At 35.7% G+C, this 18,667-nt stretch overlaps 1 protein-coding gene across 6 annotated transcripts in view; it reads right to left on the bottom strand.

Moving 5' to 3' along the window:
• The window catches only part of atm (ATM serine/threonine kinase), a 225,143-nt gene that overhangs the window by 110,610 nt on the left and 95,866 nt on the right, over positions 1–18,667 (bottom strand). For all 6 annotated transcript variants that reach the window (XM_069891269.1, XM_069891268.1, XM_069891270.1 and 3 more), the window contains exon 23: positions 842–962. In XM_069891269.1, coding sequence (XP_069747370.1) covers positions 842–962 — 121 coding nt within the window. The remainder of the gene's footprint in view (positions 1–841; positions 963–18,667) is intronic.

The raw sequence follows: 18,667 nt of genomic DNA, 5'->3' as shown, positions 1-18,667 counted from the left end.
CCAAGGCAAAATATTTCAAAATGTTGAACAGGGAGAAAACCTTTTAAAATTTAGAATTTTCAAATCAAGTTATTTTAAAGTCTCTGCCTATGTTCTCTACCTGATGAAGGTCATCGATCTTAACATTGAACGAGAAGCAGCGAGGATTCACGGTGAAGCCTTGAAAAAGTTTTGGTGAGCATTTCGTTGTAAAGGAGCACTATATCCAACTCTAAATTTCCCCATGCTGAAGTTCATGATGCACTTTTCTAGATAAGGTTGGGTGTGGAGCCAGGAATTAAATTTATGATTTCAATGATCCGTAAGGATGAAGCAATAAAAATGGAAAGGAAGAAATCAGGTACCTAAATCTATCCAAAGTATGATATTATGGTGTAGCAAATGCACTCAGTGTCATGAGAATGGCAAGGAAAAGAGAAAGCAAAACCAAAAAAAAAGGGAAAATAAGGAACTTTTTGAAACTGAATCAGGATTAATCAACCCATCACAATGTTGATGTAAGAATTTTACTGTGAGGAAAAATAACAGCCAAGTGAAAGGGTTATAGGTATGAGCTAGGGAAGATTTCAGTTGTTAAGTAGGTTTACTGTATATAGATCAGCAAATTGTGGGCGAAGGGTGTGTACTGTGCTATAACACTCAACGCTCTATCACTTTACATTGTATGCAAATTCAGTCACTTAACACTATTTGGCCAACAAACAAAAACAAACAAGGAAAAAGATGATGATTTTCCCAAAAGTGAATTAGATGTCATTTACTTAAGAATTATATTGGGATAAACCCAAATTAAACTAGTTGACTGCAAAAGGTTTAAAATTAAAAACAAAATTGAAGTTACCTGACATCTCATTCCTGATTGTACTTTCATATATACATTTTCAAAGGCTTTCTGTTGCAGTTTCACAGGAAGTGCTTTAAATTTTACAGATGAATCCTGTAACTGGGTTTCCTGGAAAAGACTGGAGAGAAAGTAACTGTTGAACACAAAATGATCAGATTTTATAAAAAAGTCACACAATTCCCTTTTTCTAAAAGCCCCTGACTATTAACCACTGAATGAACTTCTAGTGATTAAAATAGATAGTTATACTTTCACCTTACTGCATATGTACGAGGAAACACAATTGATCAGGATTGGATTAGAATTTCAGAATCAGTATTTATTGTCATGAACAAAGTCATGAAATACATGGTTTTGTGGCAGCATCACAGTTGCAAACATTCATGTAAACCACTTCACAAAAATAAATAAAAATAGTGCATGAAAAGTCAAAGTGAGGTCGTGTCTCTGGTTCATTGTTCATTCAGAAATCTGATGGCAGAGGGGAAAAAAATCAGTCCTTGTGCCGCTGAGTGCTTGCCTTTAGGCTCCTGTACAGTTTTGCCAAATGGTAGCAGTGTGAAGAATGCACGGCCTGGGTGGTGGGGTCCTTGAAGATAGAGCCTGCTTCCTTAAAACATCACCTCTTGTAGATGTCCTCAATGAAGTGGTCTGGTGCCTGTGATGTCACAGTCCGAGTTAACAACCTTCTGGAGATTTTTCTTGCCCTGAGGATTGGCGTCTCCATAACAGGCAGTGATGCAACCAGCCAGATTGCTCTTCACAGTACACCCGTATAAGTTTTTGAGGATCTTCAGTAACAAACCAAGTCTCATCAGACACCTCACAAAGTATAGCCGCTGGCGAGCCTTTTTTGTGATTGCATAAAAACGAAGGCTCCAGGACAGATCCTTGGAGATGTTGACACCCAGGGATTTGAAGTTCTTGACCCTCTCCACTATTGAGCCTTCGATGAGGACTGCTTTGTGTTCTCTTGACTTCCTTTTGAAGTTCACAATCACCTCCTTCTTTTGTTAATATTGAGTGCAAGTTTGTTGATCTGACACCACTCAACGAGCTTATCTATCTCCCTCCTATACGCTTCCTCCTTGCTGTTTCTGATTCTACCGTCAACTGTGGTGTCATCAGCAAATTTGTAGATAGCAGTGGAATTGTACCTGGCCACACAGTCATGGGTGTATAGTGAGTACAGCAGTGGGCTAGGCATGCATCGTTGAGTTGCATCTGCACTGACAGTCAGTGAAGAGACGTTGTTTCCTATACATACTTACTGCTATTGACTTTGATATACCTTTGTGAAACAAATTGACGCTGGAAAACTGAAATCAAAACTGACCATGCTGGAAACACTCTTCAGTTCAGGCAGAATCAGTTAAAAAAGAAACAAGAACCTTTGTCAAAGTGATGGAGTAGTGACTGGTCAGGGAATTCCAGCCCTCTCCCAAAAAGTTAAAAAAAACCACACAAAGCACAAAGGTACAAGATTAAAATTTATAATAAAGTAAAAAAAAGGTGAGAAGAAAATGGCAACGAAGAGAGAAAAGTCGAAAACAACGGGAAGAAAAGAAGAAGAAAGAATGTCGGAAGAAGAAGGTGAAGGCCTTACCTGTCCGAAGAGGCCCGCCGCGGAGAGAGAAGCCCGCTCCCGCAGGTCAGTGGAAGTCCCGGGCTCGGGACTACAAAAATGGCTCGCAGAGCCGAGTAAAAGTGCGCAACCGCGCATGAAAAAAACCACACTGACGGGAGGGGGGAACAGCTGCTGAGTCGATCTCCACAGCTGAGAGAGACACCTGCAGCACAGCAGCAGGTGCAGAACACAGACAATAACGACAACAAGAAAGAAGAGGGTAAAAAGAAAACAAGGAAACAACAGATGGTCAATCCAGAGGAAGAAGAGGAGAAAGGCAAGACAATGGATGTATCTTTTTTTAAAGAATATATGGAATCAGTGAAAGAATGGCAATTACAAGAATTTAATGAGATAAAAAGAAGAATTAAGAATGCAGAAGAAAAAATGAATAAAATGGAAATGGCCATATCAGAGATAGGAAAAAGAGTGGAAAATATGGAAGAACGAGAAACAATTGTAGAAATGGAAGTAGAAGACTTAAAAGAGAAATTAGAAGAATCTAATAAAAAAGTTAGAGACACAGGAGCTGTTAGCTCAGAAGATAGATATAATAGAAAACTATAATAAAAGAAATAATATAAAGATAGTGGGCCTTAAGGAAGATGAAGAAGGCAAGAATATGAGAGAATTTATAAAAGATTGGATCTCCAGGGTCCTAGGAAGACCAGAATTACAGGAAGAAATGGAAATAGAGAGGGTACATAGAACTTTAGCCCCGAAACCACAACCGCAGCAAAAACCAAGATCCATTTTAGTAAAATTCTTAAGATATACAACAAGAGAAAATATATTGGAGAAAGCAATGAAGAAAGTAAGAGAGGACAAAAAGCCACTGGAATATAAAGGTCCAAAATTTTTTTTCTATCCAGATATAAGTTTTGAACTCCTGAAGAAGAGGAAGGAGTTCAATACAGCAAAAGCGATCTTATGGAAAAAAGGATATAAATTTATGTTAAAGTACCCAGCGGTACTTAAAATAGTTATTCCAAGGCAACAAAACAGACTATTCTCCGATCCAGAGGAAGCAAGGCAATTTGCAGAACAACTACAAAACAAGCAGAGAGATGAAGACATGTAATGAGAGTAAAAATGACCACGAACTATATGTATGTGTGTAAAGGGGTATATGTGTGTATAGTATGCATACATGAATGTATCCGTATTTAGAGGAAAATATATAGAGTATAGACAAGAATTAATAAGGGAGGGAAAGGGAATAGAGGGAATAAGGAGGGAATTGAAAGAGTGACCTTTGTTACATTTGAAAATTGAAATCTTTTCTGGGGGGGGCTGGGTGGGGAGGAGTTACGGTCACTACAAAATCAGTTGACGTTTGCGAGTGAATTCGCAAATCCAAATGGAGAGGGGAGATGTGGTTGTCCGACAAGGGATAAAGGGCAACTCAGGAAGGGGAGGGGAGAATGGGGTTAAAGAAGTTTTAAATAGGAGAATAAGGAAAATGTTTGATGTTTTAGAAATGTTGTCTTATAAAGTGTTCAAAACAAGAAAGCAGAAATGGATAAGAAGGAAAGGTGATGATGGAGAAACGGAAAGGGAAGATAAACAAAGTATGAAATGGCTACGCTGAACTATATGACTTTAAATATTAACGAAATACATAACCAAATTAAAAGGAAGAAACTGCTAAATTTACTGAAAAAAGAAAAAATTGATATAGCATTTGTGCAAGAAACACATTTAACTGAATTGGAGCACAAGAAATTAAAGAGAGATTGGGTAGGACACGTAACAGCAGCGTCGTATAATTCAAAAGCAAGAGGAGTAGCTATATTAATTAGTAAAAATGTGCCAATTAAAATAGAAGAGGAAATAATAGATCCAGCAGGGAGATATGTAATGATAAAATGTCAGATATATTCGGAGTTTTGGAATCTACTCAATGTATATTCACCTAACGAAGAAGATCAAAAGTTTATGCAAGATATTTTTTTGAAGATAGCAGATACGCAAGGGAACATATCAATAGGAGGGGATTTCAACCTGAATTTGGATTCAAATATGGACAAAACTGGGAAAAAAATTAACAGAAAGAACAAAGTAACCAAATTTATAATTAAATCGATGGAAGAAATGCAACTTTTGGATATATGGAAGAAACAACACCCAAATGAAAAGGAATATTCATATTACTCGGGTAGACATAAAACATACTCAAGAATAGACCTATTTTTGTTATCAGCTCGTATGCAAGATAGAGTAAGAAAAACAGAATATAAAGCTAGAATATTATCGGACCATTCACCCTTAATATTGACAATAAAGTTAAGAGGACATCCATCCAAGAATGTATAGATGGAGATTAAACTCCATGCTACTCAAAAGGCAGCATTTTAGAGAATTCATTGAAAGACAAATTAAAATGTATTTTGAAATAAATACGGAATCGGTGAAAGATCAGTTTATACTATTGGATGCAATGAAAGCGTTCATTAGAGGGCAAATAATAAGTTATGTAACCAAGATGAAGAAGGACTATAATCAGGAAACAGAGCAGTTGGAAAGGGAAATAGTAAATATAGAAAAAGAATTAGCAATGAAGGAAGATACAACTAAAAGAAGAGAATTGGCAGATAAAAAAATAAAATATGAAACACTACAAACATATAAGGTGGAGAAGAACATAATGAAGACAAAACAGAAATATTATGAACTAGGGGAAAAAACACACAAAATTCTAGCATGGCAGCTTAAGACAGAACAAGCTAAGAAAATGGTATTGGCATCAAGGAAAAAAGACAAACAAATCACATATAATCCAAAGGAGATCAAGGAAAACTTTAGAGAATTCTATGAACAATTATATCAAACTGAAAACGAAGGGAAAGAAGGGAAAATAGATGAATTTTTAACTAAAATTGAACTACCAAAATTACAAATAGAGGAACAAAATAAATTAACAGAACCATTTGAAATAGTAGAAATACAAGAGATAATTTAAAAATTACCAAATAATAAAACACCAGGAGAGGATGGATTCCCAATAGAATTCTATAAAACATTTAAAGATTTATTAATTCCTCCCCTCCTGGAAGTAATCAACCAGACTGATGAAACACAAAGCTTACCAGATTCATGTAAAACAGCAATAATTACAGTAATACTAAAGCAAGGGAAAGATCCACTCGCACCAGCGTCATATAGACCAATATCATTACTTAACACAGATTATAAGATAATAGCTAAACTATTAGCAAACAGATTAGCAGAGTATGTACCGAAAATGGTAAATCTAGACCAAACTGGATTTATTAAAAAAAAACGAACAACAGACAATATTTGTAAATTTATCAACTTAATTCATGCAGTAGAAGGGAGTAAAGCGCCAACAGTAGCAGTTGCTTTAGATGCAGAGAAGGCCTTTGACAGAGTAGAATGGAATTATTTATTCAAAGTATTGCAAAAATTCAGTTTACCAGAGAAGTATATTAATTGGATTAAAGCATTATATAAGGGACCATTGGCGAAAGTGACAGTAAATGGATATATATCAAAGCAATTTAACTTAAGCACGTCAACACAGCAGGGATGCCCACTATCACCCTTATTGTTCGCGTTAGCTATAGAACCACTAGCAGAATTGATAAGAACAGAAAATAATATAAAAGGGATAAAAATAAAAGACAAGGAATATAAAATCAGTTTATTTGCGGATGATGTTATAGTATACTTAACAGAACCAGAACTATCAATAAAAGAATTATATAAGAAATTGAAGGAATATGGAGAAGTGTCGGGTTACAAGATTAACGTAATTAAAAGTGAAGCAATGCCAATGAATAATGCGGATTTCTCAAAATTTAAGAAGGAATCACCATTCAGATGGCAAATGCAAGCAATAAGATACCAAGGTATACAAATAAATAAAAATCTCGGCCATCTATATAAACTCAATTATTATCCACTAATGAAAAAATTACAGGACGATTTAGAGCATTGGAAAGATTTACCATTAACACTAATAGGAAGGATAAACTGTATTAAAATGAACATTTTCCCAAGGATATTATACCTATTTCAGGCATTGCCAATACACTTGACAGAGAAATTCTTCAAGGAGTTAAAGAAAATAATAAGGAAATTTTTATGGAAAGGGGGGAAACCGAGGATAGCACTAGATAAATTAACAGAATGGTATAAACAAGGAGGCTTACAACTGCCAAATTTTAAAAATTATTATAGAGCCGCACAATTAAGAATCATATCAGATTTTTATCAAACAAGGGAAAAGCCAGATTGGACTAGATTAGAATTAGATAAAAATAGGGGAAAAGATACCTGAACACATATTATGTAAATGGGATGAAAAATTGGTAGAACATAGAAGTTCTCCAGTATTACATCATCTACTCAATATTTTGGAAAAAGATTCATGTAGAAAGGAATAAAACAAATTATCAATTACCAAAACTAATATTGACGCAAAATAAGTTACTCCCTTTTACAATAGATAACCTTTCCTTTAGAGAATGGTAGAAAAAAGGGATCAAAAGAATAGAAAATTGTTTTTCAGGAAATAGATTATTATCCTTTGAGCAAATGAAAGATAAATACAATATAACTCAAGATACAATGCTGGCATATTACCAATTGAGATCCTACTTGAAGGACAAATTAGGAAGCAGTCTGAGGTTACCAGAGGGAAGTAACTTTGAATATGTGATTACAGATACAATGATAATCAAAAGATTTATAACAAATATGTATATTAAACTGCAAGAAAAGGAGAATGAGGAAACAAATGGTAAAACTAAACAAAAATGGGAACAAGATTTAAATATAAAAATAAAAAAGGAAATATGGGAGAAGTTATGTTCTGGAACGATGAGAAATACAATAAATACGAGGTTACGTATGATACAATATAACTGGATACACAGGCTATACATTACACCTCTAAAGTTAAATAAATGGGACCCAACAGTATCTGATAGATGTTTTCGATGTAAAAAAGAAATGGGAACAACAATTCATGCAATCTGGACATGTGAGAAAGTAGAAAAATTTTGGGAAGATCTAAACCAAATATTAAATAAAATTACAGAAAACAATATACCAAAAAATCCAGAGATCTTCCTCCTAACATAAAAAACAAAGAATTTGGAATTGATTTGGATGGTGCACAAAAAAGATTTGTTAAGATAGCTCTAGCCGTAGCAAAAAAATGTATTATGTCAACCTGGAAATTGGAAGATAATTTGAAAATACAACAATGGTGTAGAGAAATGAATAAATGTATTCCATTAGAAAAAATAACATATAGTTTAAGAAATAGTATTGAAATATTTGAACAAATATGGGAGCCTTACATGAAACACAAAAGCGAAAACCTACTGGGGACATTTACTACCTAAATTAACGAAAGGAGAAGGAAATGAAAAGAATTGACTCAGTGGAATTTCTTGTTTATTTTTATTGAATGACAACATTGTTTGACTGGTTTAATGTATCCTAGATTTTGTACTTTAAATGGACGGGGGGGGGGGGGGGTGGTGGAGGTAGGGAGAAAATGGCACTGAAAATATTTGAAAAGGAAAAATTATGTATCATGCTCAATGTGGTTCATGGTGTGAAAAATAATTTTTTTTAAAAAAAAGAAACTTTGTCAAAATTGAGAAAAAAATAAATCTTTAACTTTTAGAGTCAAAGATGATGAGGAAGGAGATGTCAAACAAAGAAAATATCTCTGATAAAGTGAAATCAAATTAACAAGACTCAGGTTATACTTTTTGTCTGACATGCCCAGCAGGTTAGATCATACTCAAAGAAAAATTCTCTGATTTTGATTCAGTGTTTCTTTTTCAATTAATACAACTGAATTGCTAGTCATACATCACACACACAAAGTATAACCAGAGTCTGACTGCCACATTAGCTTGTTTGGACTCATCTGATCAGACATGCACCTTTGCGATACAAAATTTAATACTCAAACAAACAATGATACATGAAATGTATTAATCTGACAAATTTATTGGAGTTCTCTGAGGTATAATCCAGTACTTTTTTTTGCAGAGAGATATTGTTAGGCTAGGTGAATGGGAAAAAAGCAAGTGGAATATAACATTGGAAAATGTAAAGTTGTTCTCTTTGAAAGGAACAATTATTAAATAGATTGGAGACATAAGACATACTATAGATGCTCTGTAATTAGTGAGGAATTGCTTCAGGTGGAATGTGGGTGGAAAGAAAAAGTTTGAAAACCACTGTTTTAATCATACTTAATTGAATCGTTATGTGTACGGTTTCATAACTCCAAAGGAAATGGACCAATTACATTTTTCTCCAGCAAAATACTTCAGTAACAATTGGGTCTACAGCAGCGATTCTTAATCTTCCCCTCTCACTCACATACCACTTGAAGCAATCCCATACTGATCACAGAGCACTAATGGCATAGGGACTACTTCAAGTGGTATGTGAGTGTGAAGAAAAAGGTGGAGAACTACTGTTATGGATGCTCAAATCTGGAGGAAAAGATAAACTGCTGGAAGAACTCAGTGGATCAATCACCATCTGTAGAGGCAAGGGGATGATCAATGTTTCAGATTGAGACCCTATACTAGGTGTGAGAGCATAGAGAGAAATAGCCAGTGTAGAAGTGGGCCAGCAGTGGATGATAACAGAGGATGGATGATAGGGAGGGGATAGTGGATTGATGGAGCCAGATGGCAGAAGAGGGAGTATTGATACAAAAGCTGGTAGATAATTAATGAAAAGAACATTTCCAACTTTCACCAGATCAGGCAGGAACTATTCCACTCTCAACAGTCCATTCAGGATCTCTGTTCACCATTTTTGTGTGTTCCCCAATCTTCTCCCCCTTCCCCACCCCACTTTACATGGATGTCATCATCCCTACCCAATCCCAGAGTTCTGTTTGCTTATCACACACAATCTGGGTGTCTTCTCCCATGGCTCACCTTTCCAATTCTTGGTTCTAGCTGCCCATCATCCCTCCCTTATCTTTCACCCACTAGCCACTTGTACCCTTCCCCTTTCACCTTTCACCCACTAGCCACTTGTACCCTTCCCCTTTCAGCTCTATCTGCTGATCACCCACCTGTCCATCAGTCCTCTTCTTCCATCTCATCTGGTTCCAACTATTACCCTCCAGCCTCTATCCCATCCATCCCTCTTATTTTTGTATATGTCATTTTCCCTCTGCATTCTCAGTCAGATTGCAGGGTTTCCACCCTTTGTTCCATAGATGCTGCTTAACCCGCTGATTTCTTTCAGAAGTTTATGTTTTGATAAAACAGATTATTTAAGTGGAGATAGACTGCAGAAGACATCAGTGCCAGTCATACAATGGCTGCTGATAAATGAGTAAACTATGGTATCAGTCATTTCAAGAAGGTTAGCTGCGCTGGGTGGGTCACGTCTCCAGAATGGAGGACCATCGCCTTCCCAAGATCGTGTTATATGGCGAGCTCTCCACTGGCCACCGTGACAGAGGTGCACCAAAGAAAAGGTACAAGGACTGCCTAAAGAAATCTCTTGGTGCCTGCCACATTGATCACCGCCAGTGGGCTGATATCGCCTCAAACCGTGCATCTTGGCGCCTCACAGTTTGGCGGGCAGCAACCTCCTTTGAAGAAGACCGCAGAGCCCACCTCACTGACAAAAGGCAAAGGAGGAAAAACCCAACACCCAACCCCAACCAACCAATTTTCCCCTGCAACCGTGTCTGCCTGTCCTGCATCGGACTTGTCAGCCACAAACGAGCCTGCAGCTGACGTGGACATTTACCCCCTCCATAAATCTTCGTCTGCGAAGCCAAGCCAAAGAAAGAAAGAGGAAGTAAAAGCAAGAAGTCAGTAGAAGAAATTAGTGAAGCTACATTTTGAGTGCTAGGCACTACATTGGTCCCTTTAGTTAAGAAAAAAAATATATCATCAATGGAAGCAGTTCAGAGAAGGTTCACTGGGATGATCCTGGGTTTGAGGGTGGGAAATGAGACAAAGAGAAACAATCTCATTGAAACAAGATTCTCATGGGTGTGAGAGGGGAAATGCCAGATAACATTTTCCCTTGTGGACTTCTAAGACCAGAGGATTAAGGCCGAGATGGGGAAAGATTTATCTTCTCAAAACATTGCAAGACTTTGCAATCAATCTAAAGCAGCTCTGGGGGCTGAATCCTTGAATACACTCAGAGATAGATATTTAATTAGTAAAGTAATCATGGGTTATGGTAGACTTGAACAAATCAAGAATGGATAAATTACAGTTGCACTCTTCATTAACATGGATTCCAAAACTGATCCTTGTGATAACCCACTTTTGCAGCCTGCAAAAGGAAAATAAAAGATTTCTACTCTGCCATCTGACTTCTAACTATCTCTTAGCATGCTTACATATCAAGCCTATGAGTATTTATTTCATGCAACAACTGTTCATTTGGCATTTTGAAATTTCCCTCTGAAAAACCAGTTAAAGTGCATCCAGCAGTTCCCTATATTTACCTTGCTAACTGGAAACACAAAAAGCCATCAATTTTTCAAATACAAATTTATACCAGCATGTTGTCGGTGTCTAATGATCATTATTTTTTTCAAGTGCATTTTTTATAATTTCCTTAGTAATGGATATTGGCATATTCTCAGTAAGGCCAACTAAGCTTAGTTTTTTTTAATGGATGCATCAATTTTACTATTTCCAATCCAGAAGCAAAACATGCACTTTTAAAAATCTTATCACTAGCTTTAAAGCCTGAATCATCAAGATCCAGAGATTTGTTAATTTTGCTTGTAGGATTTTATTGGATTTTATGCTGAATTTTGAGCATACTCACCAATCCCACTCAGATTTAGTGCCCTCCATAAAGTTTGGGACAAAAACACTTTTTTTTCCTTTATTTGCCCCTGTGTTCCACAGTTTTAAATTTGTAATCAAACAATTCACATATAATTAAAATGCACAATCTTTCTTCTTAAATATGTTCCAAACAGTTGATTTTTTTTTAATCCTAAAGTTTGGACTCTTAGTGTTTTATTCTTGTTTTTCAGTCTCATAATGATTTCTTTGACTTTCATTGGCACAACTCTGGCCTTCATGTAGAAAAATGGCAGCTACTAGCTCCAAAGGTGATCAAAAGCTTCCAGCAAGCCTAGCTCTCTTATACCTGCATCAATGAAACAATAAAATTTACCTGTGTTCTTACAAACACCTGAGAAGCCAAATGTCCCAAACATTATGGTGCCTAGAAAAGAAGGGACTATGTACAATAAGTGCTCTAATTTCTATGTGGTCAAATCAAAATGTATACAAATACCATGCATTTCGGCATAGTATAAAGTCGAGCTGTGAAACCCAAAAAAAAATCTCAAAAAATGGGGCATTGATTTGTAAGCCGGATTTACTTTTGAGACTTTAAATTCAGCTCAAAATCCAATTTGCGCTGATCCGGCGTACAAGTCGACCTTGAAAAACAAAAAAACCCTGACTGCAACAGATTTTCATTGAGATTTTATTGAAAACAACACGATTAGCATCCTTCAGTGATAGCATCACTGTCATTGACTGAAAACAACACATTTTGAACCCTTCAAATCACTCTCTCTAGCATTGTATGAAGCAAAGATGGCAGCAAATACCTCCATACTCTCACTGTTGAAGCAGTCATCATATGGGTCCCAGTCTGTATCTGATGAGGCAGTTTCAGCTTCGTCATCAGTGTCCCACAATAAATCATCTTCTGTGCCATCAATTCCATGGAATGATTTTATTACAGTCTCTACTTTAACTTTGTCCCATGACTTGAACACAAAGTTACACAGCACATCAAATGATGCAGCATACATTGCCCCGCCTTTTGTAAAGGATTTTTCTGCACTTGACAGCCATGCATTTATTCCATTCCTCGTGCACACAGTCTTTCAATGGCTTGTTCAAGCAGGCATCAGGAGGTTGCAATATTGACGTCAAACCACCCAGGATAACCACCATGTAAGTATCATGGAGTGCTAATCTACTTTTAGTGTTTTCAGTTAAGTGGCTACAAAACATATCCCAGACCAGCAAACTCCATTCTTTGTGTAAACTGCCTGTTCCACACATTGTCTATCCATAGTTTTATACCATTTTCTTCCATTCATCCTTTTTCATGAAGACGTAAAAAAATACCTGCAGGGAATTTCATTTTAAGTTTAATTTTGGATTTGAAGATTGCCATGAGTCTTAACTTTGTCCCGTTGGCCATGCACGATAACACCCCAGTAAACCGGCCTGTAATTCTGGTTTGCAGTTTTAACACCTTTCCATTGCACTGTTCTATTGCCTATCATGTCAAAATTCATGGGGGTCTTGTCCATGTTTCCGATAAACTGGTGTTTCTGCTGGTTCCATATAATAAACTGGTGAAAACTTACAACTTTATGATCAAGATCTTTTGGTAGTTTCTGTGTCATTTTTGTTTTTTTGGCACAATACCAGATTTTTCCTGTTCATGAAATGATTGCCCCAACCTACTGTAGCCTCAAAATCATCACTGCGGTCTGGGTGCAACTTGGCCCACGGCAGTGCAAATTTTCTTGTTTTATTTCGGTTGACTAAGTAGCAATCTTGCCTCTGTTCACATACCCAATCTGCAATGTGAGTTTCCAACTCTGGTCAAATAATTCCTTTTCTGAAAGAACATTGCCTTTTTTTGTATTTTTCTTAAAATCTCTTCTTTCTTCCTCCAATCTCTAACCATCTTCTCAATTATATCAAATGTTCTCGCAGCAGCTCGGTTGTTAGTTTTCTTGACCATCTCTATCACTTTCATCTTTAAGATCACTTCATATTTTTGTTGTGTGTTGCGTTGTGTTGTTGGACTCCCCCCCCCCCCCCTCACCCCCATGATAGCAATCGCCTCCAGCCAACACCCAGCAGATCAATCTGTGCAATTGGGGGTCGACATACATCAGTCAAAGACCCAACTCAGGCATCGCGAGCTTTGGGGGTCGACTTATATGCCAGTCAACGGGGCACCTCAGGCAGCCATAAAACTGGGAGTCAACTTGTATGCCAGATATACCATAAAGCCCTTTAAATGAGGCTGAGTGGGGCAGGGGGGGAAAGACTTAAATGCCGAAATATATGGTCACCTTGAATAAAATCTAGAATGTGCACTTCAAGTACATGTGAATTGTTTGATTACAAATTTAAAACTGTGGAGCACAGGAGCAAATAAAGGAACAAAGTATCTTTGTCTCAAACTTTTATGGCAGACACTGTACATTATAAAGGATGTGTCATAAGCTCAAAATCAAGGCGGTGTTCTTCACAAGTTCAACTTAACAAGAGTTCAGGAAACCTCTCATTCTTTCCTCTGATTGCTGCTGTTACTGAACTTCTTATGCCAGAAAACACCCCAGTCCTGCATTGCACTGATTAGCAGAGTTAGCTTAGCAGTTAGCACAAAGCCATTATAGCACTAGTGGGTTTGAATCTGCCACTGTTTGTACATTCTCCCTGTGTTCTAGACTTCAGGAGGAAGTCCTCATCGAGTGCTCAGTAATGGATAGAGTCAAAAACTACAAATTCCTGGGTGTCAACATCTCCGAGGATCTGTCCTGGAGCCTCCATGTTGATGCAATTACAAAGAAGGCTCGCCGGCATCTATACTTCGTGAGGTGTTTGAGGAGATTCGGTATGTCACCGAAGACTCTTGAAAACTTCTATAGGTGTACTGTGGAGAACATTCTGGCTGGTTGCATCACTGTCTGGTATGGAGGTGCCAAATCTCAGGACAAGAAAAAACTCCAGAAGGTTGTTAACTCGGACTGCCACAGCACAGACCCAGACTTCACTGCATCAAGTACATTACATGAGGCTGTGTCTTAAAAAAGCAACCTCTATCCTCAAAGACCCCCACCACCCAGGTCATGCCCTCTTCACCCTGCTACCATCGGGAAAAAGATACAGGAGCCTAAAGACAAGCACTCAGTGGCACAACTTCTCCCCCGTTGCCATCAGATTCCTGAATAATTTACACATACACATACTCAATGGCCAACTGATGTGATGGCATGCATGACTCTGGAAAAAAATTAGATGCTCTACTAATGTAATGAGCCTTAATTCTCTAAATTTATGGGGTCCTTTCCATAATAATTTTCAGAATTTATAAGATTATTGGATCTTGTTTTATAGTTTGTTTGTTCTTTCATGCATTAATGGAACATAACTTCATAACTTCGCAAGGGAAGGGTTAAATTATTAGAATAGTTTTTGTTTATATACTTTTTAAAAAATTCTTTACAGATTGTTTACAGCAATTTGTTAAAATACATTTATTTTGTTGGATATATAATCTTGTTATATACAGGTACACAATCCTTTATCCAGAACCCTTGGGGGACAGTGTGTTCTGAATTTTGGATTTTTCTGGATTTCGGAAAGCCAGATTTAAGCCCACCCAAATTGTGCTGCCGTATCCACCCCCACCCCTTTCCAGTCATCCTGCCGTCATCCCCCACACCCCCCCCCCCCTCGCCTGCCTAACTCGCGCTGCCAGTCTTTCCCCCTTTCCTGCCTGACTCATGCCGCCGGTCTTCCCCCCCCCATCTGCCTGACTCACGCGCGCGCACACACGCGCACACACACAGATATAGATATAGATCTATATCTATATCTATATCTATATATAGATATATATACATATACATACACACACACATACATACATATACATATATATATACATACATATATACATATACATACACATACATACATATACATATATACACATACATACATACACATATATACACACACGCACACACACACACAGATATATATACACACACATACATATATACATACAAACACACACATATATAATATATACATACAAAACAAACAAAAAAATGTTGGAAAGAGATTCCTGAATAATCAATGAACCAAAGACACTGCCTTACTTTTCGTGCAGTACTATTAAATTTTTTAAAATATTATTGTTGTAAGATAGTTCATAATATGAATGTTTGCACTATGACGCTGCCCCTCAAAACTGAATTTTGTGACTTGATCATGACAATAACTTTTTTTAAAACTTAAAATGTCACAATTTACCAAATCAGTCAAGATATATACAAACTCAGTATGTATATATACAAAGTGACATTTTTCATTTTTTCCCCAGCCCCCCTCCCTCTCCACCCCCAAAATAACTATAGAAAGAAGAAAACAAAAGAAAAGACAAGAAAAAGCGTGTCCTCAAAATATTATATGTTCCACTATTTCCATAAGTATAACATGTCTCTTTAAGAGTTGGAGGTTTGAAGTTGGCGGTCATTAATAAACTTTATATATGGGTCCCAGATTTGTTCAAATGGAGTGTAATTGCCTCTTATAGATAATTTTCTCTAATGGAATACAATTGTTCATTTGTTTGTACCACTGCTGTATTTTCAAAGGTATTTCCATTTTCCAAGTTAACATTCTACATTTTTTTGCTGCCTCTAATGTGATCTTGATAAATCGTTTTTGAAATCTATCTAAATTTAATCTTAACTCTTTATCCTTTATATTGCTAAAAAGAAAGATTTTTGGGTCTTTTGGTATCTTATTTTTTGTAATTCGATCCAATATTGAATTTAAATCCTCCCAAAAGGATTTTACTTTTGCACAGGTCTAAATTGAATGTACTATTGTACCAATTTCTTGTAGACAACTTATTAGTGTAGGATTCCAGTCTTTTAATTTTTGAGGTGTAACATATGGAGCCAGTTATATTGTATCATCCGATACTGAGCATTTATTGTATTTGTCATGGTACCCGCATACAGTTCCATCCAAGTTTCATTATTTATTTGTATATTTTAATCATTTTCCCAACGGTGTTTGGGTCTGTACATTACCTCATCTTTTCCTTGGCTTTGTAATTTGATATACATATCTGTAATACATTTTTTAACTATCAAAGTATCCGTAATTAAATATTCAAAACAACTAACTTCAGGTAACCTTAAATCAGTTCCCAGCTTCTCTTTCAAAAATGTTTTAAATTGATAATTCATATTTATCTTTTGGCTGTTCAAATGTCAGTAAAGTATTGCCCAGAAAGCCATCTTTTATTTTTGTAATTCCTTTCCTTGACCATTCATTCAAAAAAATATATTATTAATTGTAAAAGGAATTAATTGATTTTGTTTTAGCAACATATTTGTTATTTGGTAGTTTATCATCTTTCGTTCTAGATGTATTCTACTCCATATTTTTAATATATGGTGTAATATTGGTAAATTGTTATGTTGCATTAGTTTCTCATTCCACTTATAGAGTAAATGTTTCAAAACATTTTCCTCTAGTTTATATAGTTCTATCCAAACCAAACCGGTTTTTCTTCTACCTGACAAAAAATTGACAAGAATCTTAATTAGGCTGCCCTACAGTAATTTTTAAAATTTGGTAACTGCAATATCTCTTATTTATATGTCCATGTTAGTTTATCCAAAGCTATTATTGATTTCTTACCTTCCATAAGAATTTTCTTAATTTATTAATTTTTTTAAAAATCCACAGTTAAGGGAATAGGCTACATTTGAAATAAGTACTGTAATCATGGAAACATGTTCATTTTAATGTAGTTTACCCTCCTTATTAGAGTTATCAGTAAATTCTTCCATTTCTCTATATCTTCTTGTATTTTTTTCATTAATGGTTAATAATTTAACAAACAAATTATTTAAATTATTATCTATTCTGATACCTAAAATAATATTTTGCCTTTAACTGCCATTTAAAAGGAGATTCCTTTTCACATTGTGTACAATCAGCTGTGTTCATTGGCATCACTTCACTTTTATCAGTGTTAACTTTATATCCTGATATCACCTCATATTCTTTCAATTTTGTATGTAACATCCTTATTGATTTTTCGGGGTGTGTTAAATATACAATAATATCATTTTCAAATAAACTAATTTTAAATTCTTTATCTTTTATTTTTATTCCCTTTATTATTATGTCTGTTCTTATCAATTCTGCCAATAGTTCTATAGCCAAAGCAAAGAGGGAAGGTGATAGTGGACATCCCTGTCAAGTTGACCTACTCAATTTAAAATAATCTGAAATATGCCCATTAGTTAACACTTTTGCCTTGAGGCTATTATATAGGGCCTTGCTCCAATTAATAAATATTTCCGATAATTTAAATTTCTGGAATACTTTAAAGAGTAAACTCCATTCAAGCCTATCAAAGGCCTTCTCTGCATCAAGAGCTACTGCCACTGTTTGTTCTTTGTTTGCTTGTGCCGTATACATAAGATTAATAAATAACATCTAAAAAGGGCAGAATTAATAAATTATTGAAAGCTTTGTAAAACTCTGTGGAGAATCTGTCTTCACCTGGTGCTTTATTATTTGGTAGAGTCATTAATGTATCATAGACCTCTGAAGCAGTCAAGGGATTTGATAATTTGCATTATTCTTCCAAATCTAATTAAGGTAGTTCAATATGCAACAAAAATGTATCTATTTCAGTATTCTTCTCTTGGACTTTGGATTGATACAATTGCTTACAAAATCTCGTAAAATCATCATCAATCTTTTGTGGTTTATATGAAATCTGGTTATTCTGTTTCCTCATTGCTACAAAAGTTCTTGTTGCTTGATCTGTTTTCAACTGCCAAGCCAAATTTTTATGACTTTTCCCTCCTAATTCATAATATCTTTATTTTGCTTTCATAATATTTTTTCACTTGGTATATTTGTAATGTATCATATTTCAATTTTTTTCATCAATAGTCTTTATTTTTCCATATCTTCTCCTTTCATTAAATCTTTCTCTAAAATTACTATTTCTTTTTCCAATTGTTCTATTTCCTGGCAGTGTTCTTTTTAAATTTTGGTTGTATAAATAATTATTTGCCCTCTAATAAATGCTTTAATCATATCCCATAATATAAATTTATCTGGTTTGGAATTAACACTCATATCAAAATATATTTTAATTTGTTGTTCTATGAACTCCTGAAAATCTTTTTTTTTTAGCAGCATGGGATTTTATCTATATCCTTTAATTGGAGTATCCTCCAGAGCAATTGATAACAGTAAAGGTGAATGATCCGATAAAAGTCTTAATATTTTGAACTCTCCCTTGTACCTGGGCAGACAATAAAAACATATCAATACTAGAGTAAGTCTTATATCTGTTTGATTAATATGAATAATCTCTCTCCT

This window comes from Narcine bancroftii, chromosome 7 (genome assembly GCF_036971445.1).
Source record: "Narcine bancroftii isolate sNarBan1 chromosome 7, sNarBan1.hap1, whole genome shotgun sequence".
Classification (NCBI taxonomy): Eukaryota; Metazoa; Chordata; class Chondrichthyes; order Torpediniformes; family Narcinidae; genus Narcine; species Narcine bancroftii.
This window is presented reverse-complemented; position numbering and strand designations above follow the sequence as displayed.